At 26.5% G+C, this 26966-nt stretch overlaps 1 protein-coding gene across 2 annotated transcripts in view; it reads left to right on the top strand.

The window, feature by feature from the left end:
* Nucleotides 1-26966, top strand: part of LOC132924573 (cytosolic carboxypeptidase 6-like) — a 53660-nt gene that overhangs the window by 9757 nt on the left and 16937 nt on the right. For both annotated transcript variants that reach the window (XM_060988955.1, XM_060988956.1), the window contains 6 exons: nt 7608-7824; nt 11199-11328; nt 11397-11511; nt 12032-12143; nt 15202-15293; nt 19032-19142. In XM_060988955.1, the coding sequence (XP_060844938.1) occupies nt 7608-7824; nt 11199-11328; nt 11397-11511; nt 12032-12143; nt 15202-15293; nt 19032-19142 (777 nt within the window). The remainder of the gene's footprint in view (nt 1-7607; nt 7825-11198; nt 11329-11396; nt 11512-12031; nt 12144-15201; nt 15294-19031; nt 19143-26966) is intronic.

The following is a 26966-nucleotide window of genomic DNA, read 5'->3' as shown; positions in this document are numbered from 1 at the left end:
ATGCTTAAGTATTTTATTTTATTTTTTATCATTCTATTTAAGAAATGTCTTCCGATGATATAAATTTCTTTTTTAAATGTTAACCATCCATGTTAAATTATAAATATAAATTAAGTATTTTTTTTTAACTGTTCAACTTCGATTACTACGAATAAATTATAGTCAAGATAATGAACTTAGAAGATATTGGGATTTAGGGCAATGGTTAACTGATAATTATTGTACTTATTATTAATTATAAAAGGTATGGATTTATTAACATTTTATAATATTATCAGTAAAACTTATTTTTATTTTTATTATAATAATATATTATATCAGACCAAGTGATTTATCTATTTTATATTTTATTTAAGAGCATTTATTATGGGTTAAATTTAATAACTTTAAAATTTTGAAAAGAATCTTCCTATCTGCAATTATTTACAGTAAACAAAAAACATGGTTTTAATTTGAATAAAATAAATGTATATAGCCACAGTATATACCTTGAATGGTATGAAAAAAATCAAAATATGTATTTAATAATATGGTGCTTAACTCAGTCTAAATGCATCTATTTAAAAATTCCATAAATCAAAATTTTAATAATTGCATTATTAAACGATAAAAGCATTTTTCAAATCATAAAGAATAATGCTCATCTCCCTTTGTGAATTACCTTGTATATCGATCGTATGTGTATTTAGTGATAATATTAGATAACAATTATATTTTACATATGAGTGTTATGGTTTATTACGACACCGAAATCGTGAAATAGTCGCGATAAAATAAACGGATGACGACATCGAACCGTCAAAGTGCTGCAGCCGTCATTTGCGCGCTCAATGCAGTAGTGCATAAAACGTCGAAACTCGACACATGATATTGTTTTCATTGTCGTTATGGTCGTGCAACAATATGCTCTATTAGCTATAATATTGTAATGTGCGTACAACGCCCCATAAAGGTCTTTGCTGTTTAATTTTGTTATCGATCGATGACTAATCCGGATGGTGATATTTGAATTGCCTGTATACATCCTAGAAACTATTATTCGAATATATTTATAGTTAGTGCCTAGTATAGAATTGATTCGCGAGCTCCTACTCACTGGCCGAATTGGTCTATTACCAAAATAAATAATAATATTGATAAAACAAATATGTTGACATTTTAAATTTTAAACATTTTTTTTCAATATGAAATCAAACTTTAAAAACTTTATGACGGACTACATTAATTGGATGCAAACAGGGAATAAAATATTTGAAGAAAGTTGAAAAATCTTAAATTTTAAATTAAGTTTATTAATTATTAGTTTAATTTTTAATTGTTATTATTACCTACTTCTAAGTTGATAGTCCTAACTCCTAAGTCTGTAAAAATAGGAAGAGAAATGTGCGTACGTGACGTACTGCGAAAAGCGGAAACCAGCTCTAGCAGAAGTGGAATACATTACATCACAACTTTACAACTTTAAACGGGAACCAATTAAATAAAATACCTTTTTCAAACGGATACCAATTTGTGGCCAATTATTACAAGAAAATGTATCACATTGCATTTATTATATTCAAATGGTATAAAAATGTACTTAGGATACAATATTATTTATCATGCATGTACTTTTGAATATTATATAAGTCTCAAATCCATCACTTGCGCTTTTCGTAAATTTATTATTTAAAGAATGTGTAATTTATTATATAATAAACATTGAAGTATTACACTTATGATAAATAAATAAATAAACAAACTACCATAATTTTAAATTTCTTTTATTTTTATACACGTATAATTATATTACTATATTCATTGAAGATATCAAGGATTCAAAAACAATAAACGCATGAATATATAAATTTTATTATTTTTACTGACATTTTTTGAAATTTATTCAATTACCTATATTGTTAAATAATCAGATTAAATATGTATATAAAAAATAATAATAATCTAAAATATGAAATTATAATACATGTGTGCCTCCATCTCAACGTCGTAGTTATACTCGTACATATTATATTATTATATATACAGTTAGTCCAACAGTATAGAGGTAACAATAAATTATTTTTAGGGATGGCTTTCGATTTGAAATTTGAATCAAGATTTACTTACAACGTAAGGTAGGTATTATTGTGATCTGTTCATTTTGGCAAGATTCCAATTTGCTATCGCCAAAGTTATTTCCAACGTACAACATATTTCTTTTAACTTTGACACTTTAACTTTAAAGTATTTAGTGTAATTTAAAAATTGCACCAATGCGACAAACTTAGGATTTTGGCTCCAGTATACTCCATTTCTATCGAATTGTATATTAATATAAAACCTAAATTTTTTTTTTTTTTTGAAAACCTGAAGTTTTGGTAAAAATATCCTAAATAATATTGAAATTGCACTAAAAAACTACAAATAAATTCGTAGAAAGTGGATGAGAGAGCTGAGAGGCTGTAGAGTATAGGTAAATATAGGTTAAGAATTATCTACATATTATGTCATTGAGTATATACTCAATTATAATTTATTTAGTAACAGTGGAATATTTCTAAAATTATTTGAATAATAACAAAAATCCGTTAAGGATAAAGTGTTATTATAGATCCGAATATAAAAAGGCATCACAAATTGTACCTCTATCTTGTTTGCATAAAGAAAATTAGTAATATAAGTTCAAAAATTGGACAGCAATAAACAAAGTGTTTTTAAATCTACCTATGTATTATCATTCCTAATGAATTGAATAATACATTTTTTTCGCTTTTTATCTCCTAATAGTACCAGCTATAACAAAATTACAAATTAAGAATCTCTCAAAAACGCGTGTCACTATGTAACAATCCCATCTTACGGAAAAAAATTCGCCAATATAGAAGTATAACATTTTTGTTGCCCCGTAATAAACATATTATTTAGTACCGATTAACCTGTAACTATATTGGAACACTCTGTATAACAGTACACCTGTCGTAATATGCGTATATCGTTTGGAATATTATAATTTACTCGCGTCTATGTATGCAACCGTCTTGGATTGTAATTTTAGTTTCTAATTTAATTTGTTTCCACCCTGCGAGACACAATTAAATATACAATTATTGTTGTATACTCGTTATAATATAATAATAACAACAATAATAACAATAATAAACAATATGGACGTCGTGCGCGACGGACGAGCGTTGTCGGTCGGAGGACGAGGTGGAAGTTCGACTACACACCTATATAAAATCCCCTTCGCATATTATTATAATATTATTATTTATTATGATAATGCCCTCAGTTTTTATTAGTTCAAAGTTTTAACGTTTAAGTTGTAAATTTGCGGATTTAATGTTTATCCGCGCTGCAGGTACGCCATCATAATAATATTATTATAATATATACGACGTATCCTATACATATACATATACATTGGCTATGCGGTGTACGAGTGTATAGGACACGACGTTGTGGCATTATGTTTTGCTTACGATTTATGCCGCGATTTTCCGCGTGGGGGTTATATATATATATATATATATATATATATACGTATATATATTCCAATTAGAATTTCCACGTCCGTTTGTTCGATAGGTAGGTAATGCAGCGCAATATAATATTTTATCTAATAATATCATAACACGGAGTTTAACGCGTAACAGCCGTCGCAGAACTTGCAGTCGGGATTATGATGGCGGCGGTGGCGGTAAGTTCTAATAAATTGTTTGTGACGCGTTGCAGTTAAAACGTCGCGGGCGATGTATTATGCTTATTATTACTATTATTGTTATTATCATCATTATCACCACCACCGTCGTCGTCGTCGTCGTCGTGTACACCACCGCCGTGCTTCGGTCTTAACCGACATTGCAGGCGTCACTGTTGCGTTACACTCGGATCTTCGAGTTTAATGAGCGAGTGAGTCCTGTGTGTCAGCAGTGGAAGGGATGATGATGTGGTGGGTGTGCGATTCGGTGGCTATTCGAGTGATACCGTTCGCGTGCGTGTGTGGGGGGTGGCGAGGAGGCGCGGGAGCTTCGTCCAACACGCTTCAATTATTCGAATCCCCGAGAATTATTAATTAACAAACCGTATTATTATAAGCGCGCATAGGTGTATAATACGTACATAATATTATAATATTATGTGTATATATAGTTTAATTATAAATTACACCGATAATACGGTTTCAAATTAATACAATTATAATTATAACTACCTACTTATAGTGTACAGCTATACGAGTGTGCTGATAATTAAAAGGTACCGCGGTACTTTACATGTCATAATACATAGATCTCGTTACGCCGAGCACTCTCGCCCATTTTTTTCGTTTGATAATGATTTTATTAAAATCGAAAAAATTTCGAAATCATTAAATAATATAAACTTGCTTGACGACCATTTAAATATGTGTATATACGTTCGAAAAACGTTGCCTTGCCCGTGACGGCCAGCCCGAGTTCATCGTGAGCGGTCGAGGTTTGTAGTACAATACACAACAGATGTGTGACATTTAAACACGGCACACAATGGTGATTCGTATATACACATTATAATATAGAAAAATAAATGTCGATGATGAGTAGCTAAGCGAGTTACGTCACAGTTGTATTTCATTGCGCTAGATGAGCGATTACGTCTCCAATAATTTTATTGATGTTTGGATTTTTCGGTTGTTTGATACATTTATACCTATATCGGATTAGATGGTAATATATACGTATAGACCAGTGGTACCTACATTTTATTATTTTAAAGCTTAAGACAGTACCTATTATTTTTTATAGTAGAAAATTTAAGAATATAAATTTTTTTTTTTGGCCCGCGAAATCTTTTTAATTTTTTAATGTGGCCCGAGAGTCCAGAACAGTTTGCCGACCACTGGTATAGACGTTATCTGTCCATGTATACAGGCGTTTCATAATAAAACTTGTTTTTTTTTTTGTTCAAAAATAAATTTATCAGTGAAAAATAATCAGTTTTCGACTTATGGTATTAGGTTTTGATTGCTTGCGCTTCTAGAAAATGATTTTAAACGTCGTAGCTGTTGTTTTGAATAACTTTAGTCTTATCTTAAATGCAAAAATAATTTTAATATAATAGATTAACCCAAAAAGCATAATCACTTAAACCCAGACGATAAACTATTAAGTCGACAACAAATTAGTATTACTCTCAAAAGAAAAGCTACTGATGATATTTCATCATATCCATAAATGTTTTGCATGCCGAGTTGAAAAATAATAACGAAGAAACAATAACAGCCGGTGATATGGCACATTATAATTAAAAGATGTATTCGTTATGCATATACATCTGCAGTGCATCCAAAACTGCCTGAAGGTATTAAGTTTTTAGTAATATTATAAGGACGAAATTCATCTGGTAGTAAATTACAACTGGAACACGAATCACTTAATTTTAAGAAAATAGTACACATTTCAAATAACAACAAACTAAAAACGACCTTATAGTTGAGTTTTATTTGTCGAATAATATTACGTTATTAGTAAACTCGAGTCCTTAACAAACGTTACACGAAAAAAAATATTTTCTCCGCTGCATGGAAAAACATTGAATCATATTATACAATGTTTATAAAATTATGATTAAAAAAATGTATCAACGATGTTACTATGGTAACATACTTATATTAATCATAGAATACTAAGGGAAGTTTTATGAAAATTACAATCAACAAATAATAATAATAACAGAGGGCGTAATCTAAATGTCCTGAATTTGGTTACATTAGAAAATTGGTCAAAAAATAGTGTATCCAGCCCAAAAACATATATATGTTAAAAACATCTACTTTTCCATTGTTACATACTTAGGACTGTTGAGTAGAGACAAGTAGTACGATTCATAAGTCGAGTAGTAAGGTAAAAACTTCTAAAAGTATGGTTAAAAATTATTTTATGTTATTTTTGAAATATTTTATTAACGAATGTAATAATATAAATATTCAGTTTGGGAAATAACTAGAAAAGTTATCTAGATAGAAATTATTTATCTTTTATCTTATCTAGATAATTTCAACTTATTTATATTTATCTTCATCTAGATAAAATTCTAGTTATCTACGAGTACCTATCTAGATAATTTATTTTGATGGACTAAAAAAAAATTGAAAATTAAAAATATTATTTAATTATTTTTTTTTTATTTTTTAATAAGAGTAACTAATAATAGTAAAAGCAAAAACATCTATAAAATTAACTTTACTTTTTTTCCCAACACTGATTTATGTATAATTCAGCGTTGCTAATACATAATAATATAATAGTTATGGGTATAATATATGTATAACTTATTACTGATTTATATATAAATAAATATAAGTTAATTTCTTATATTGGTACACAATATTATCACATTTATAAGGTAAACATTAGATATACGTATATTGTTGTGTATATGGGTTCTCTAATTTATTTTTTACATCGTATTTAATATTAATAATATGAGTACCTACTTACTTGTTGTTTTGATACATATTCCACATTGTACATTACAAAAATTATTTAACAAAATGTTTAGATTAGTTGAATAAAACATAGCGTTGAATTTTTTATGAAAAGATTCACAACTGTTAGCGGTCCTTGCCCATGAATATGTAAATGAAGCACATATTTCAAGATAAAAAAAGCTTTTGAATATGTAATTTTCTAAAATATCATCAGCAAAGCATTCTAATCGATAGTCTGTAGCTAAAATAAAAATTAAGAAATCAGTGAAGTAATCATCGACATTAAAAATGAAAGCCTAAAATATGTTTTTAAATATTTACTAATTTTATGTTATATAATTAGATTCATTAATTGAATTTTTCAAATCATACTTATCCCGAATGAAATCGACAACCTTTAATAGTAGTAAAAAAGGCCAAATTTTAAATACGTCAACATGGCAAAAATGACATAATTATCTTAATATGGTGATTATGATATTATTTTTACTATTTTAAAAACAAAAACAATAAAAAAATATTCAATTTTAAGGTTTCCGGTGATTCTAATAAAATATCGATTAAATATTAAAAACAAATATGAATTTTGCTTTAGGTTTTGTTTTTACGAATCCAAAAAATGATCGATTCTACAATCCAAAGAGCACAACTAATAAAAACTCAATGTATTTATTAACTAGTTGCAAATAACTGTATTTCAACGAGTACTTAATTTATTGTCATTACTCCCACACCCACATAGTTTTGTATGAAACACTTCAACTCAAAACATAATATATAAATTATAACCCCCTCCCTTCTCGGATAATAAATCACAAACCAGGGACTTCACGGCTATAAGTTGAACTGTTCTATAATATAATAAGAATTAAGAAGTAAATAAATCATTTTCTAACCATTTTTTGTTAATAATAAACATCTGCATCCAAACCTTAACAGGAATATATAATTTTATTAATTTAAAAATTAGTTTATGCACTTCAAATCTTCTTACTATTTATTACTGCATGTAAACGCGTGCAGTGTCACTATATTATACGGAACAGCTGCAGAACATAATTTATATAACTTTAAACGCAAGTCTAAGCTCCGAAGCTTGAACCAAATAAAAATGTAAATCATATGAATTCTCTGTTTTAAGATTTATTGTTTATTTCAGGTATCGCATACCGATCTACAGAGTGCACTACCACCGATCGTTGTACCACGACAACAACTACGTTCTCAGCATATTGTTTTCGTTTGACAAAGACGACGATAGCTATCAATTTTCGTACTCGTATCCATATTCGTACACTCGGCAACAAAACTATTTGTCACTGATTGAAAAGAAGAAGCTGCCTTACTTCAAACGCGAACTACTAGGACAATCGATCGTAATACATTTTTAAATTTGTATTTAAATACAATAGATGTGTGTGTGTGTAAGCGGGCTCGTATTTAACATATTTTTTTGAAATAATCAAATTATCATCATAATTCTCCATATTATGATATGCTATCACGTCCAGCAATAGGACATTTTTTATAACGACCGGGACTAAATCAAAATGTGTAAAATGCATTGAAAATAATATTAAAACATGATAATATATATTGTTAATATGCATTATACGTAGTTGACTAACTAAAAGCTATATTATTATGATGCATACTAGTTATTTGATGTCGATAATAACATTATTTTTGTCAGTATAGTGCCTTAACTTAAATAGGTATATGACTTTAAAATATATAATATGATTTTCATATCTAAAAGGAAAGTTCAACTATATTGCCTATCACTTCTTGCTACAAATGTCAAATTTATTTTCAACGAAAAGGCGCAAAATTGTTTTTAGTACTTTGGTAGTACACACACACACACATATATATTATATACATGTATATAACAAACATGACAAAATTGGATTTTAACTCTCTTATTTTCTATGAAAAATTTCTAAATATTTTGAGTTTCTTTTTTTTTTAACTTTATTCGTAATAGATACTTGATTGTTTCGAGGGAACTTGTATGCAAAATCATAAAAAACAAAAATTTAAAAAAAAACATTCTTGTCCACAGTTTTTTCAACACGTCTGTGTTATTATTATTATGCCATACCGTATTGTTTATGAATACACTAGTATAATAATATGTAGTACGAGTATTTATATCCAATATTCATAATCGTTTTAAAAATGTAAAGCAATAATGTTTCGATAAAATCAATGATATCGGCATAAACTAAATAGTAATTAATTTGTTTTTAAAATATGTATTTCTGATACACTATAAGCAAATATATTTTCATCACATTTTTCAAAATTTAATTTTGGCACGGTTTTTACGAAATTATTACATTGTAACACGTCTAGCTGTATATCATATTATGCGGTGCCAGTGCGCCATGATTGTGTAAAACAATATGATTACGGTGCGCATTACAGTTATGACTTACGATGAACAATAAAATAATACGTTTCCCGAATAAATGAAAAATATTCATACTGCAGGATTCAATGCGAAATTATTATGATATAAATCTATATGCATAGCCATTTCGACGGTGTTCAGACGTGAAATCGCGTCGTCAACCATAAAAAAAATAATGCTGCATAACACGTCAACACGAGCGTGAAAATGTTCAATCGACCACGTATTAGGTATATCGAATATATTATAGTGACTTTTGTATTCAATTTTCTGTACATTAGCCTGAAATAGCGTCAACGTAGCGTGTATTCATCGGTAATCCGGGGAATGGCATCAGAAGACAAGAGGGATACAATTATAGTGGTGGAATAGATATCGTTTAGCTCCCCACAACAAGCTTTAATTTATTGAATATTACAACCAGTATTTTTTTTTACATTTTTTTCCTTAAACATTAATTTTTTGTGTACGTTTTACTAAATATATACTAATTATATTACTAAATTACATTAAAACATCCATCTTATAAAGATAATTACAATTTTGCTACTTTTTATCGTGGAAATAGTATTGACTTGATATATTATTTTCGATAATTTTAGTCCACAATATTTCATGGGCTGCTATTATTATGTAAAGTTTAAATGTATACATTTATTATTAGCAATGCATTGTATAGATTTTGGTTTGAGAAAAGTGTTTCACCTCCTCCCTCACTATATTTGGTGACACACAGTAGATCAACATATTTATCATATTCCCCACACCTCAAAAAAAAAAATTACTCCAAGTACCTAGTATAATATTATCAATCATCGTGAATTCGTGATATCATTTCACGTATACATTTATAACGTCGTATTAAACATAGTTTTTGTTGATTTTCTAAACTTAATATAGATTTAGATGTTTAACTAGCTATTTCAAAAAGCATACAATTTTCAAAGCAATCATAGTAAATATTAGTCCGTGTATTATTATTTTCTACGCAGTGCGCCAAGTACGACGAATATAGTTGAACTAGTTAAAGTTATTTATTTACTTTTTAGTTATTACGCACCTAATATTATTTTAATATATAAATATAGAAAACAAAGTTTAGAAGATCTCTACATATTTAATTGAAAACAAACAACAAATCATCAAACACGAAATATATATTTTTTTTTCTATGAGTTGCATGAAATCTTATACGAATAGTCTGTAAATTGCTTTCCACATTATGTTTATCTTTAAACGATCGTATTAGCATTGGTGAAGATTTCAAAATGTCGATAAGCTTAACCTTTTGGGTAGGTATATTAACATTATAGTTATTAGCCTCTGCCCTCTATAGAAATTAATATTATAGGTAAGTACTTAATAAAATAAAAAAATTATTTGTACAAAATTACAATTATTTGCAATTATTATTTAAATGAAGTGCTTGTTTGAGAAAATATGGACTTTTTCTAATGCGCCTAGGATTTGGTGATAACTGATAAGCATTGCATCTACTGAATTGTATCAAAACAAAAATAAAATAATAATTTAAAAAAAAAACGGGATACGATCCATCGTGGTGTAACCAATTTGCATAACCATATCGCCGTGTAACCATAATTTACTTTACTATTAAAAGTCAATCTTAAAAAACATGCGTTATAATATAACGGTTATACGATGAGGCAATAGAAGATTTACCCATTTAACAGTAGAATAATATACCAAATAAAATAAGAGAAATAATTACACCGTCAAAAACGTGTACACATAGCGTATCTAGGTCAGCACACGAAAAGTGAATCACGAATCCAATCGAGTGAAAATCTAGGAAATACCAAAATAATAATCTAACCATATTATAGTATAATATGTTTAAACATAATATAAAAAACACTAACCATAAAAATGTAGATATAGTTAAATTTCAAAATTGTGTAATTTTTTTTTCTATTGTATTTAAAAATAATCATACTACTCGTATACTATAGTAGAGTAGGGCTGGCAAATTATTTGAACGCTGCGTGCCAAAATTAACTCTTTTTTCGAGCAGGCCATAAAATTATTGTAATTTTATTATATGTTTAATGTATTGATAAAAAAAAAAGGTTAGTTTAGGTGTATAATACAATTATAATAACATTACATTATTTATTTTCTTAATTTGATTTTTTTTTTATTTAATTCTTGATACCAATTCGTTATTGATATTTGGAATACAAAAATATTTTAATTTTTCACGTACCACCTTGGGCACGCGTGTCAAGGTTTTACGCCATCACTGCAACTATAAAGGTTTTAAAGTTTTCTATTTTTATTCCAATATTTTTATTTATTTTTTTTTTATTCAAGCAAAACAAAAGATTGGACTTGATTACTATAACTAATCCAAAGAATATGAATCCAACTGAGAAAGTGCACGTTGTTGTGATATTAGGAAGAGTGCACGGGTGCGAGACGCCCAGTTCCTATGTTTGTCAAGGTAAATCTTTTAAAAAATAAGCACATACATCTACCAGATTAATCCAAAGTAACGATATTACGGAGCAGGAATTATTGAATTTTTGATTAGCAACCATCCAGCCGTGGTACGCCTTCGAAAAAAAGTCGTCTTTCAATTAATACCGATGATGAATCCCGATGGAGTTACTCTAGGAAATTCTAGGTAAGCAATCATATTTTTGTTAACAAGATATATTTAATTTATAATATGTATTATATTACAATGCATTTTTCTAAATAGGTATCGCCATTGATATTTATATTTAAATCGCCAATGGATTTGTAGATAAGTACTATAATTATGTATGATAGCAGTGATGTGCTTCTAGAGGGGAGAAGAGTTTCATATCTCCCCCCCCCTCTTTGACTTATTTTGTATCTATATATTTCTCAAAAACATATTATTTTTTTTTATTATAACGTGGTATGAGATAAAAAAAAAATCATACTCCCCTTTCACACCACTCGATGACGATCAATAATTCACATTTGGTTGCTGTATAAGTTATCACAACAAATAATAACCATTATAATATGATCACATACATTACGACATAACACGTAATCAGACAAATAATAGCAAACATATTTTTATATCGTGTATATGGTTATAAAGGACTTTTTTTTCATTCGTATATTAGATGAAACATGAAAGTATAAACGAACACTTTAACTCGTTACAGGACCAATTTACTAGGAATCGACTTGAACAGGGCTTGGCACAAAATATCACAGTGGGTCCATCCGATATTGTACGCCGTCCACAATCACTTGATGGAAATCGAAAAGAACGAGGTAAATCACCCATTGTCGCACAGTGATGTAGTCATGTGACAGGCGATGCAAAAAGAGCGCTTGAAGAATAAAGTTAAATTTTGATTATAAATTGATTTATACAACAAAATTTCAAACGATAAAATAGTATAAAAATATTAATAATATAAAAATAACTACAATAGTTGAATAATAACCGTTAATGTTAAATCGACAGTGTTTAATATTTTCACAAACGATAACAATCAATATTTAAGATTCATATAAGTACATTATTTACGTATTTTTCATGAAGACAATGTCGTACCCTGCACTAGTGCACTGATAAAATTAATATCAGGTTCCGTAAATTTACAATTTGCAATAAAATATTTAATATATATATGATAAGTATGAATTAATATAATAATAATAATAATAATAACTTTATTGCATTTAAGAAAAAAATTTAACATACATTAAACAAGTAAAAAAAATTTTAAATGATTGTCTTCAAAAGCCTAGGCTTGTTTATGAATTATTTAAAAAGTTTTTTTACAATACAAAAATCAAAATATATAATAATATATATTGTTTATTGTTGATTACAACGACATTTCTTTTTATCTAAATAAATCCTGAATAAAATAACATTTAAACCTAAGAAAATTCAAGAGTGCCTAAAATTTCAAAATATTTCTATTATTATATATCTATAATATGTGTGAAACATCTTTTATATTCTGAGTGAAGCGAAAATGTAATCATTTTACAACTATGTAACTACTTTTGGTTTATTTAGAAAAAAAATTCAACTGTATAGGTGATATCTGACAGAAAATTAAATCTAATTGGTACTTTAGTCGAATAATTCCCAATACTTTCCAAAATAACCTGCAAAAACTAATAAACAAATTCAGAAAAACGGGTATTATTACACAAAACTAGTGTTTGACAAATACATTTTGTTTATTTTTGTGTGATTCAAAAACGAATAACTATAAATACTTGAACTTTTTTACCAAGTGTTGTGTTAGCATTTCTGATACATAGAATAATATTATAAATATTTTGACTCTTTTTTTGAGTTATTTATAAGGATTTAAATTTTTTCTATAAATAAATATTAAAAAAATGCTGCTCGATCAAAAAGTTTAAAAATGTAATACTTAGTTCTTCATAAGTTTTTCTTATAACTGTAAAAAAAATATTAAAAATACACAGTCACAATATTTGTTATAAACGTTTAAATTGAGATTGACAAAGTTCGTAAATCCTTGAAAATTTTCAAATTATTTTGTAGTTATACATTTGTAAAAAATATTATTTTTGTATCTAAGATTTGAAAATTTTAAGTTAAAAGCAATAATATAATATGGTATAAGTATAAATTATTATAGGTATTAACTAAATATTCATAATATAATAAGTACAATGTTTTCGGCAAAAATTAAATCAACCTACTGTAATACTAATATTATAATTAATTACATCAATGGCAATATCTAAAATCATCATAAAATATACTTAGTGGTGTAGGCAGTAGGCTATCAAACTGTCTCCGCTCAGAATCATTTTCACATACAATGATTTATTGATTTATCATTAAATTAAAATTTAATACATCCATTACAGTGACCCACTTGCCCGCATTTTTCTATATTAACGTAACGAATTAAAAAAATTACTAACCCAGCCTTGTAGATACTACATTAGTATATAGATATATTTTATTTTATTTTATTTTATTGTTTTGTATAATATTATTATACAGACTTCAGCGGTCAAAGTTCTTTTATGACATAAAAGTATGTATGCACTATTTTTTATTTTTCGTAGAATCATATTTCTATGAATTTAATTTGTTTTGTATCATATATTCATATGGTAAAATGTCATAAAAAGAATAAAATTGTATTTAATATACTCAGTCAATAATATATGAAACGGATTTTTAACAAAGCCAGTATACTTATATAGCTTGGAAAAACATTGCAAAGTACATTTAAATCCCTACCCTAAATAGGTACTATAAACAATTTGGAAAAAAAATTCCATCCTTACCACAGTTACGATTTCTTACTACGTCACAGTAAAATATGCGCTCTGCAGTATAGACTATAATATTTCATCGAGCTCGGATGTTAATGACCAAAATTTCATTAGAATATGCATTTAAAAATTTAAAAATATACAATTATATATACCTTTAAATATATCAAATATACCATATAGCAATTTTTCAACAAATATAATATACAAAAAAATATGTAAAAATTGTGTTAATATTAATTCAAAATCAATTACAAACACTATTAAATGTGTACTAAATAATAAATATATCTATTTTTCGAAAATATATACAAAAAATAAATAAAATATATAATGTTACGTGGGTTAAATAATCTTAATATCAAAATTACACTATATAACAATGATTTCGGATATATTTTCAAGTTTGAAAGACCTTTGACGATCTGACAGTATGTATTTTTAAACCTAAAATGACCACTCTACGTCTACAGATTTGACCGGTCCGTACTTAAAGTTAACAATGACGATAGTTTCTATAGCTTCAGGAAGTCCATCAAACGAATCTGTTTTGCCATCCATTATTTTAGAAATGTTATACAATACTATATACCCAAAATTGTTGTCCCAAACTTAATACATTCGTGTATCCATATAGTGATATTATAAATATATTAGTTTTTATTTTTCAACGAATTATAAGCCGTATAGAGTGTTATGTTTATATTAGTTTTAAAATATTATAAATATGCCACTAAATCTAGAAATTATCAATGTATGCATTTATATTCTCAAAAACGTCAAATACGCAAAAATATGTTTATTTGTAATCTAGACTTCGTGAATCAAATTTACCATACCATGCTCTGGTATAATTCTGACTGCGCGAAGAAAATAGGTATGCCAAGTCAAAACATCTGAGCTCTAGTCATCATACTATATACCATAGTTACGTCATATTAATAGTTATTAATATACGCGTAATTTTATAGGTAGTTAATCATGGTTTATAAATAAATGTAATTGTGAATATATGTTTTTATTTTTACACGCATATGTTTTATTTCAGAACATGGAACTGGATTTGGTAATCGACATGCACGCTCATTCGTCTCTTCACGGTGTATTTACTTACGGGAACGCATACGACGACGTGTACAGGTTAGATGGGGTCTTCTCTAAATTAAATTACACGCCCCGCAGGCCATAAGCTGTTTTAAAAACTTTCGCTGTGTCTATATAAACTTTCGTGACTGTGAGTAAACTCGTATAGTTGAAGTTTTAAATTTATACAGGGTGCATTTTTAATGAATCCGAGACAACAAAGTTCATTGAGCGTTCTTTGCATTCAAAAGCAAAACCTTTTCGTCTTGCTTTGATAAAACGTAATGCCGGTGGAACAATGTACAATATGGTGGCAGGATATTGTATTGTAGTTGTATTGTTATACTTAAGCCGTAACGTAATAATTCCGCCGAAAAATCTCTACGTGATGTATCGTAAAGGAACTCAAACTGATTTCATATCAATAATGGATCGCGCGTAAAAATAAAAATTGTAAATGCATACAATGATGTATATTATACTATATTTATACTACGAGTACATATATCTATAACATTTTTAACACGAATGTTTACTCTAAATTATACATTTACGACTATTTAAAAATTTATAATAATTACCATACTTGTAATAAGCATCCTTCTTATTCATATCAAAATTTACAATATACATTTATACATTATACATATTATAAATCGGGTTACATACTGTAATTACATATTTTTGTTCTTTTCATGACAAGTGACATATATGATATACGTATGTATATCATATTATCAGTTACCAGAGGTGTAAAATGTTTGAGAAAAACAATAATTAAGGAAAAGTTGGAATTTTTTGTCATGGTGAAAAAATGAAAATTTTAAAAATATGTTGACTCTTATGTGCTATTAATTGACTTTTAAATTTTCAACTATTTATTTAGTCTTTTTTCGATTTATGTTTTTTTTTTTTTTAACGTTTCACTACATCCTGCATTCCTGCCTCCCCCCACCCTCCAAGAAACTATATGAATAGTCTTGGGGAGGAGGGCGGTATGTGGATATACATATAATAGTCGATGACTATTTAAGAAACATGACCACCGTCGCGATTATTTATTATCTTTTTATTCATAAAAGTTGTCACATTTTGCTTCATAACTCAAATTTAATTTGCATTATTTATTTAAATACGATTTATTTACAAAAGTATAATTTTCGCGATATTTCTGATAGTTGTATGCATACTTGAAATAAATAGGTTCAGTGGCACGCTAGTTAATGAATTGTGTACAAAAACAAGGAAATATACAAATGGGTAAACTGTGCTTTAGATATATTACACTGTCGCGGCGCCGCTATTTTTTTTTTTTACGTAGTTCGCGTCATGCCGCTGAATAAATATATAATCAATTATCCTTAGAAATATAGGCTGACAGACCGTCTCCACTCGGAATCGTTTTTCGCATGCAGTGATTTATCATTGAATTCAAATTTAACACATCCATTACAGTGACTTACTCAATTAAGGAATACTCAACAACTACTATACAGCAAATCAACTTCCCCAGTTTTTTTGTAATATTTTTATTATTAAGTATTTAAAATGTGTTAAATACTTATTGTAAAGATAATATTGAATAATTTGCAATTTAATAAATTATAATGAAAGTATTAATTTACTGATTTGTTTAATCGTTATTTGCATAGACAAAGTATAAGGTCTATGGTTATTTGTTAACATTAATTTTGTCGCAAAAACCGTTCTTATATATATATTTTTTAACCAAAAATAAGCGGTAAATAAGTTCTAAAAAAAAACCTCTGAAAATTCGATTCTTAAAACAAATTTTTATTATAATGAGTAATGACTGATAAATCGATGACTGGTGCGGTTTCAGCCCCATATTTGCACATAATTTCTGGTTTTAATGGTTTGGTTCTATTCCACATAATATAATGGCCTTACTTCGGAGACTGCATACAATTTCCACGGGCAATAATGGTTTGGTTAAATACGTCTGGTTATAAATGGTATGCTCGTTGGTTTTTAATGTATTCTAGCTCGATTTGATTATAACCCGAACGCTGTAATGAATCCGATAGTATTAACCTCATAAACTTTGGAATACCCATTACCCATATTTCATTATCAATCACTGACGTATAATTATTACATCATAAATCAAAAATACTAAATGTAATCAGCGATATTAACTCACGTATTCAAATACTTATCAACGAAAATATCTATTTGCTCAAATGAATTTTTCAACACAGATCGATTACCTCACAATAAGAATTTTATAGAATAATATTCAATGTTTAATTTTGAGTATTTTTGGGTTCTAAACTTTTATTAAAACCTGCGCCATTTGTTTCAAGCAAATGATAATATAATATATGTATTATATTTAGCTTTAAAGTAATTTTTTGTTTTTAGATAATACATTCAAATTTAATATTTATAACATATATAATCAATATTGATAATATTAATACTTAATTGACTTTAAAGTTTTAACCTTTGTTTAATTATACGCAAAAATCGATTATCCACACCTATCCCTTAGTTCCAATTAGTGCGAATAATTTACGCTCTGTTGTAAGTAATTAATTTTTGTTTTTTTTTTATCTAGTAGTTTCGTTTATTAACGATATTTATACTGTTGTAACCATTACTTGGAAGTATAATAAATAATTACAAAATATCAACAACGAAAATATCTCATCGAACTGTTCTATTTCTATATCTAGGTATTAACTATATTATGCACACTTCAGACAGATCGTTTCTGCACATTTCGATTCATTAGAATTAACCCTAAAACTTCTGTTAAATCGACGAGGTAAATAATTTACATATAGCTGGTAATATACTTATATATAGGTAATTATAATGTATCGATTTTGTATTTAAATAAACTATAAATTAAATAATCAGAGAACGATAAAGTTAGACTGTTGTATTTCTCTTTAATCCATTAATGAGAAAACTTTAAACACGATTTTTTGGATTTACGCGTTAATTGGTTAATTTCCTTTGGATTAGTAATTTAATACCTACGTGGTTATAAGACAATAAGTGAAAAAAGACAGAATAATCTCACCTCAGCATAAGTCAGTGATCAGTATTATTGTTTTATAGTATTTAATTTAAAAGTTCGATTGATTATTGTGTCCATAAACTTTTTAAATTGTTCAGTATTATTTACTATTAAGTAGTTTTCCACAATTTTTGGAACAGTTCTGAAAAGTTTCTAAAAATCTATTAGTTTTAAAAGTATGCCTATTATAGCTCTAGTTAAATGTACAATTCGTAAAAATGATCGATTTCTAATCTCTACACGGATCACACGAGTATAATATTCAAATATGAAAACTATACATGGTAACTTTTGTGTAAAACAAATACTAAAGTGCTATTGTTTCGTTTAAATCTAAAAATTGTTCCTGTTATAGATAAAACATACATTTTTAAACCTAATATTTATTATTTGAATTTAAAATCCGTCTTCGATACTCTTTATTTATCTACTCTTGTAAATAATATATTGCTTACATCTATTAAATTATATTATGTGATTTTTTTTATCATCCCTCAGTTTCAGATCACTTATAACTTAGTGTTTATGTATATTTATAATTTTTGATTTAATTATTTCTTAGAAAATAAAAAATATGCGTCGAAGTGTTAACTATTTAAAATGCTTTATTTTCTTCAGTTGAAACCATAAATGTGCATATACATAATTAATTAATAGAACAATTTTCGACGCACATATTTAACACAAATACGATAAAAATAAAATACTATTTATCAAAACTAATAGCAATACAACATTTTTTTCAGGTACGAAAAACATATATTGTTTCCGAAATTGTTATCCCAACATATTGAAGGTTACGAACAAGCGCATTCAATTTGTAACAGAGATTTTAAAAAATGCGGAACGTCGCGGAGGTAAATATATTATATTACACAATATACCTATAACTTTCCTTATCAAACTGAAAGATATTAATATATTTTATATTCATATAATTTAATTATTTCATTAATTAAGATAAAACGCAACCAAGTAATTAGTCTTAGTTTGTATTTCGGATAAATTATGGTAGTTGATACTCTATATAGGTATAGTATATTTTTTTTAAATAAATCAACTTGTCTTTACTAACCAAAATTGATGTTACGAAATTATGTTAATATAATATTATAATATACTTACTTAAAAAATAAAACACCGTTCGTTTAAGTATAACATATGTAAATAACATGAATATTAAAATTCACAAAAGCTTTAAAAAAAAGTAGGTATTTTATTATTAAGCGCATGTTGTTTTTAATATTAAAATATTTACACATTGCAACAATATCAGTGTATAGTGAAAAAAATAAAAATAATAATAACTCGAGTTTTTCTGTATAAATTATACACATATGCAATACCTTTAGTCCGGATAGAAGCGATGAATATTACTGAATTAACTCTGTGAGCCAAACTATATTTTGTTAGATTTAGTATTGAACTTAATTATTCTCACCTATTTTAACGGATAATGGGCTAGTAAAAGTCCTAAGCCTCAGTGGACTGGGCCATTATACTTCCTACGCCTAAAGTTTAATTGAATAATAATATGTTATATATTTTGAGTGTTGAACCAGTCATCTGAAATATTATCTCAAAACTAATATTTGTAATTTGGGAGCGTTAGGCTCTTTACAACGGAATACATCATAATATTATAATATAATAATACTGGACGGATTCAAAAAGAGGAAAAATATAAGCAAATACTTGCGATGGCGATAACAATTTGGACTGATAATTAAAAACGCAACCGGAGAGTCACACTGCTGTCTCATCTAGGTCACTGTAATGGATATGTTAAATTTAAATTCAACGATAAATCAATGTATACCGCGATGAAAAATGATTCTGAACAGAGACTATACTAGGCCTGTCAGCCTCTACTTCTGAGGATATTTTATTATAAGTTTATATTGCTATAAATAATTTATTTTTCTATAAGCGTACAGTGAAAAATGTATTTAAAGGACACCAGTCGCAGGACCGTTAAAAGTTTTCGTTTTATGTAATAGAGAGGCTTCGTTACAGAGTATAGACAGGCCAACATGCACTGTATACCTATCTTATAGCCGGGACTTTATAATTTTAAAATTACATCAAATTTTAATTTACCTAATACAATAAGTTGAACTAATTGTTGTAATATTATTATCATATCTGCTGTTTTAATTGACTTATTAAATCAATGCTACGGAACGGCGTAGTTACGCCGTTACGCGACTTAAAAAAAAGTTTTAGAAAATATTATTTTATATAATTATGTTGTAAAGATTCAAGTCTTCTCGAATAGTATTTTTTTAATTACAACAAAATAACAAACATAACTATTTTTTGATTAAAATCCAATATCATCAAAACCTTAATTAAAAAAATTAGGAATGATAATAAAAAATTGTGCATTTAAATTGTCGCTATTTTTATTTTTTAAGATACAGAAAATAAAAATATAAGAAAAACCTTGTATTCAATTTTCAAGTTTTATTTTTTTTTTTTAATTAAAAATAACTTGCAAATTCGAACTTCAAAAATGTTTAAAAATATGTACCTATAATGTGTATTTTCCACACTTTTAAATTGCTATAACTAAAACTCATGTAGGATATTGTATTACATTTTCAAGCTTTTTGGCTTAAAAATAACTAAACAATTTCAAATATCTCAATTGCTTATATTGCTTGAAATTCGTCTAAATATATAAATCAAAAAAAATATCAAATAGACATTTGATACATAAAAAATACAAAATATGATGAAATTTATATCAAACCTGAAACATGCTAATATAAATATTTAATAAAAAAAAGTCGTCTATATTTATATCATTTTAACTATAAAAAAAAAAAAAAATTGATTTTATCAAAATCTAGTTTTGTAAAAACATCCACGTTTTTCATTAATTTAATTTTTTTCTCTGATTATTTTTAAAGGTATCTGGAATTTTTTTTAAATTGCTAAGTATGTATACTAACTAGATATTATAATTTATTACTAAAAACCACACTCAAAGTTGAATATTAAACATTTCCACTCCGAAATTTTATGACAAACGTAAAAAACACAAATACAGTAACCGCTAAAAAAATAAGATGTGTGTATTTTAATTATTTATTTTTTATTAAATCATAATAATAATTTAACAATTATTTATAATTTTATAGTACAATTATATATTATATTAATTATTCGTTTTCTTAAAGATGTATACACCGATTCTTGCGTGGTTGTGGTTATGTTTGGGGTGGAATTATTTAACATACTTCATATAATATGTATACTTTTATTTTTGCAAGTCTTGCTAAAATATGAAAAATGGTTAGGTGATACCTCTGCCTGACTACCATGTTTTTTTATTTTAAGTATCGAATCCAAAAAATCAAATTATTTTTATCGGGTGCACGATGAAGGTGACCCATTTCGTACGGAAATTTAACCTCTGCGAAATAAAATAAAGTCTAAATATAGTTTTCAATCGCTGGTAAAGTTATGTATAGCTATTAAAGCCTTCGCCCTTGGAATCGCATCAGACATCAATACAAGGAAAATGCGTAGGTATATTACTGCTGTATTTGCATAATTGTATACTAATTAATATTATGTATAATGTACACTACTTGTGACCACTATATTTGCACATTTACTGTACATAAAAGGAATCGCAGTAAAACCCACCCGTACAAATATGTACACTCGAGTGTGCGTGTGGGTGTGTGAGAGACGACATAAATATTATATTATTAGGTCAATCTAATCCTCGTACACGAGCCGCTATACGTATCCGCGAACTTTAAATCGTATGTAAACAAAATATTCGTCCCACCTTTGCATAGACGTCGTATCTTACGTCGCGTGGGATTTACCTAGCAAATGCGGGTAGGTACTAGGTATTATGCTATTATGTATATAAAGAACGCTTCTGGCGGTCTGTAGAAGTACATAATAATATGCGCGGTTAAAAAGAAAAATCTCCGTTCGTAAGACAAATAAGTCTTTCACATTAACGTGAAGGTGACAGGAAAATGGGGGGGGGGTAGAGTGGTGGTTGGATCACCGCGGGTGGCAAGCTTTTGAAAACACTATAATATTTTCAAGGTGTGTTTAAAGCTTCTTAAGTTTTTAAAACATAAAATCGTTTAAAGAAAATTGAAATTATTTCCAATTCATTTTTTTTTTTTTTAATTCAGTTGATACAGATTTAGATATACAAAGTGATTCAAGTGATTCAACAAGCATAGGTAATATTCACAATAATTCAGTAATTCAAAATCTGATTTTTATAATTATTAAATATTGTTAAACTTCTGTTTTTCAATGACAACTCCCTTTCCTATTGTTAATTATTTAGTGGAAAATTTTTTAAAAATTATGACGCATCAAATCGAAATTCAAACGAGGTTTTTAAGTTAATACACTTTGTGTAATAAGAATATTTTGTCCGTATTAATGGGTTTGGAAAATATGGGGCTGTGATAATTTTAAAATTTAAAATTTATATTAATAATAATATAAATAATAATAATTTGTAAAGATGGTGGTAGTATAATAATTAATAAGAGATCCAATATTACTTATCTATATTATATATTTTATGTTTAACCATTTTTAAAGACTATTATTATTCTTAAGATACTCGTAAAAATTTTAATGACTGAAAATCTACTCGTTTGAATTTTTAATTAAGTACATCAACATTATCAAAAAAAAAAACATCCAACAAATAATTAACATTAAAAAATAAGTGTTCTCATTTGAAAATCATATAAGTTTTTATCGTCACAGCATACTGTTTGAGTAATACACAATATCTCAAGAATTTGAACTATATCCAACATTTTGTTAAGTATATTTAAAAACTTCAAAAATCGGAATTTTAATAAATTTATTAATATATGAAAAATATGTATAAAATATAAATATACTGTAAACCGATAATCGCGAATTATATTGTAAATATATATTATAATACCATTTTATACTGACGTAGGATAAAAGTTACAACTTGCAAGTGCTTGTTTGCTCGTTCTCTTGGAAATGTTAGTGTTCAGTTAATATACAACAGATTACAGATTTTTAACAGGCATCATAGTAAATGCCTTACATTTACGCTTATGTTGATCTGTGCATCGACATCGCCATAACAACAATTCACATTCAATTTTCATTTTTAATTACACAGCCTGTGCTATAAATTGTATTCTAGAATTGCTACTGAAATATTATGATTACTTTCTACTTGTGCATGTTTTTCGATTCTTTATTCGGTCCGACATTTCTTCGTCAACAAAATATTTAATAAACGTTAATAATTCCAGTTTTAAACTTTCCGACAGACGTAAGAGAGTATATAATAAAAGACTGTGCCGAACGTAATTTTCTGTTAGATACAAATTTCTCAACTAAACTATCTTACACATAATAATTATTACGCCGGGACTTGCTTGAATAAAAGTATAACATCGCCGCAAGCATATCGTAATTTATATCTTATGGACTATAATTATAGCAGTCTGTCCTACAGACTATACAGTATAGGTATTATTTTTTTTCTCGTGTATAACTTTATATTATAATTTATAAGTATAACATTGAATTCAATAAAAGTTTCTGTTTAGATTTTCTTACTTTTCAATGACTCCTGCAGTTGAAATAATTAAAAATTCTACATTGTTTTTATAATTATTTGTACACGGTATACTATATAGAATAGAACTGTACCTACTCACTATAGAGTGTTTTAAAAGTTTCAAAAGAATATTATTATTTAGTACTGCTGCAGATCGGTAAATCGAGTCTATATAGTCGTGACTTGCGTCTTTCGGACTGTGACATAATATACCTGTTGATAATATAACGAAATTTTAAAATAATGTGCTCTACAGTTTACGCTAATTCGTTTTAATTTCTGGCAGAAAAAAATGTATGAAAAATCTTGTAATAAACGTTCAAACCTTTGTTAGTTTGTTATTAAATTAAATAGTTTTTTAATAATAAAATATAATTGCAAAATGATTTTCAAAATTACATAAATTTATTGAATTTCTTTTAGTTTTAAACTTGAGACGTTAATAAAAAAAACTAAAAAATATATTTTTAATTGGGGTATGAATAAATTACGAGAAACCTTCTATTAAAGTTTTCTATCCAAAAACAAAAATTTGATTAAAAATCGAAAATTTAAAATATTATCTAATATAGCACAAAAATCCAACCTATGGATCAAAAAATACTTTTTAATAGTTCACTGTTCGTTAACAAAGAACAAGAAATATAATAAATTAATTTAAATTTTAAAAAAAATCTTTATTTTTAACAAAAATAAATATTAATTATTCAGGATTGCATTATATTAAATAATTTTATATTTTATATTATTAATTCCTAAAATCGTATAAAAATAAAAATAATTAATATTACTATAATATAATATAATATACTTGATATTTATTTTACCAAAAAAATTAAAACAGTTACCTAGAAAATGTTAATATAACAATGTATTGATTAATTATTGTGGCAATATAAAACTTTTGCACGATTACAAAACCTTGAAAACTTAATACAAAGATTCTTATAAATTTCTCACATACCAAGTAAAAATATCAAAATTAAATGGTCACAAAATGTTTTTATATGCATTTGATATTAGAATGTTGATGAATGTTTCTATGATTTAAAAATTAAATACAAAATTAATCATGTTTTTTCACCTATAAAAAAAAAAATTTACCAAAAGTCACATAAGTAGCACATATTGTTTATGAGCGTTTAAAGTTCAAATTTTTCATTGAATATTTAATCGTAAGAATTTTCTCTCAACATTTTATACTCAGTAAAAAACGTTGAAAATGTGTTACAAATGTCCTTATAAATTATTATAATAAAAATTTAAAAATATTAAAGATACAAAAGAATAACTATTTATACGTATTTGATGTTCAAATTTTGACAAAATTAAAAAATTTAAATACATTAAAATCACAAATATTTGTAAATTATTTGGTAGTTAACAGTTTATAAAATTTTCGATTTTTAAAGCTGACTTAAAATGTATGCAAGGTTGCTCATACTCGTAATATAGTTATATGTAGTTAATATTTAAACTTAAATATCTAAAAAATTACGTATATTATGGATTTTACTATACACAACAATATTTCCAAAATAAATTATAGATTTTTTTCAAACTATTTATACTATAAACCTATCATATACAACATACTGGTTTACGATACAATATGGTCTTGACTCAAAAGTTATAATATAACAAGCTATATTTCATAATAATGTATAATTTAATAACACATTAAGTTTTTTTGATGTACATAACCTAAATTTAAATTAGCTATTAAATTTATTTTATTTTTGATAATATGGTATGTGATTATGTGAATATAGTTTTTCCGACAATAACGCATTTATTTTAATTAATATACATGTTTATCATATTATATCGACTTATATAATTAAAATGTAATAACATCTTTCTGTAAATACTGTTAAAAAGAAAAAATATATTCATAATAAAAATAGATACCTTAAAATAAATCAAAAATGTATAATTAAGTTTAGTAAATTTTTACGTAAAGAAAAAAATAATACATAAAAGTTTTAAGTTCCCACGAATAATGATTTTAAATTATAACAAAATAATTAACATCGTTAAATAATATTATAATTAATCATAATTTAGTTAAATTTTTTACTTCAACGCATATAAAAATAATTCTGCCAATTAATTTTTAATATTTTTATACACATATATGAACAATTAATGTGTGAATTGTTTTACATTTTCAAGAAGTTTAACTTGACGAATAATTTTTCATCAACATTTATGGAAAACAAACTAAAAAAAAAATAAAAATTTTATCATGTAATAAAAATGGTAATATAAACATTTTGTGAAAATGTCAAGTATCTACTATTATTTTTATTTGAAATACAACAAAATATCAAAAATTGTTTGAGGAAAAATAATTATTTTATGGTTCAATATCCGATATCGTAAAAATGTAGGCTTCAAATTCTCATAAAAATGTATTTGGTTTAGGCGAAATCATGTTTTTCTACATAAGTTTAAAAACGTATAATAATGTATTTTGTATCAAATTTTCATATCTTTGGTATAAAAAAAACGTTATGAATTTCTAACTATAAAATTATTTAATGTGTTACATTTTCAACCATTTTTACCCAGTGAATTATAATTTTTGTCGACATTTATATAAAAAAAATGTATATTAAAAAAAATCAAAAATTTCTCGTGTTTACAAATAGGTCAAAAAGAATTGAAATATTTTATAAAGTTGATTGTAAATAGAAAATAATAATTCAAATATTTAGTGAAAATTTAAATTATCTACGGTTATTCGTTTTTGAGTTATACAAATAGAAATAGCATACATATTTTGGATACACAATTGATTTATCGTTAATTAGTTTTGGACTGTGGTTATCAAAAGGGTTAAGGGTTGAAAGAGGTGGTGGGTTAGAGTGTAGAGGATAAAAGTAAAAGTATAGACTTGTACCTATACAACAAGTGCGTTATTTGTGAGTAGGTATACAATAACATATAAGTATAACTATTTAAACTATTATACCGCCGCAACCGCAGAATGTCGCCGGTTCGTCTAAACCACATCGTCTAAACTGTGCAGAAAACGCACCACAGATGCTCGTGTATGGTGGCTATTATA

The sequence above is a fragment of the Rhopalosiphum padi genome, chromosome 3 (assembly GCF_020882245.1).
Source record: "Rhopalosiphum padi isolate XX-2018 chromosome 3, ASM2088224v1, whole genome shotgun sequence".
NCBI lineage: Eukaryota > Metazoa > Arthropoda > Insecta > Hemiptera > Aphididae > Rhopalosiphum > Rhopalosiphum padi.
The sequence above is the reverse complement of the archived record's forward strand: the minus strand, read 5'-3'. Positions and strand labels throughout refer to the sequence as shown.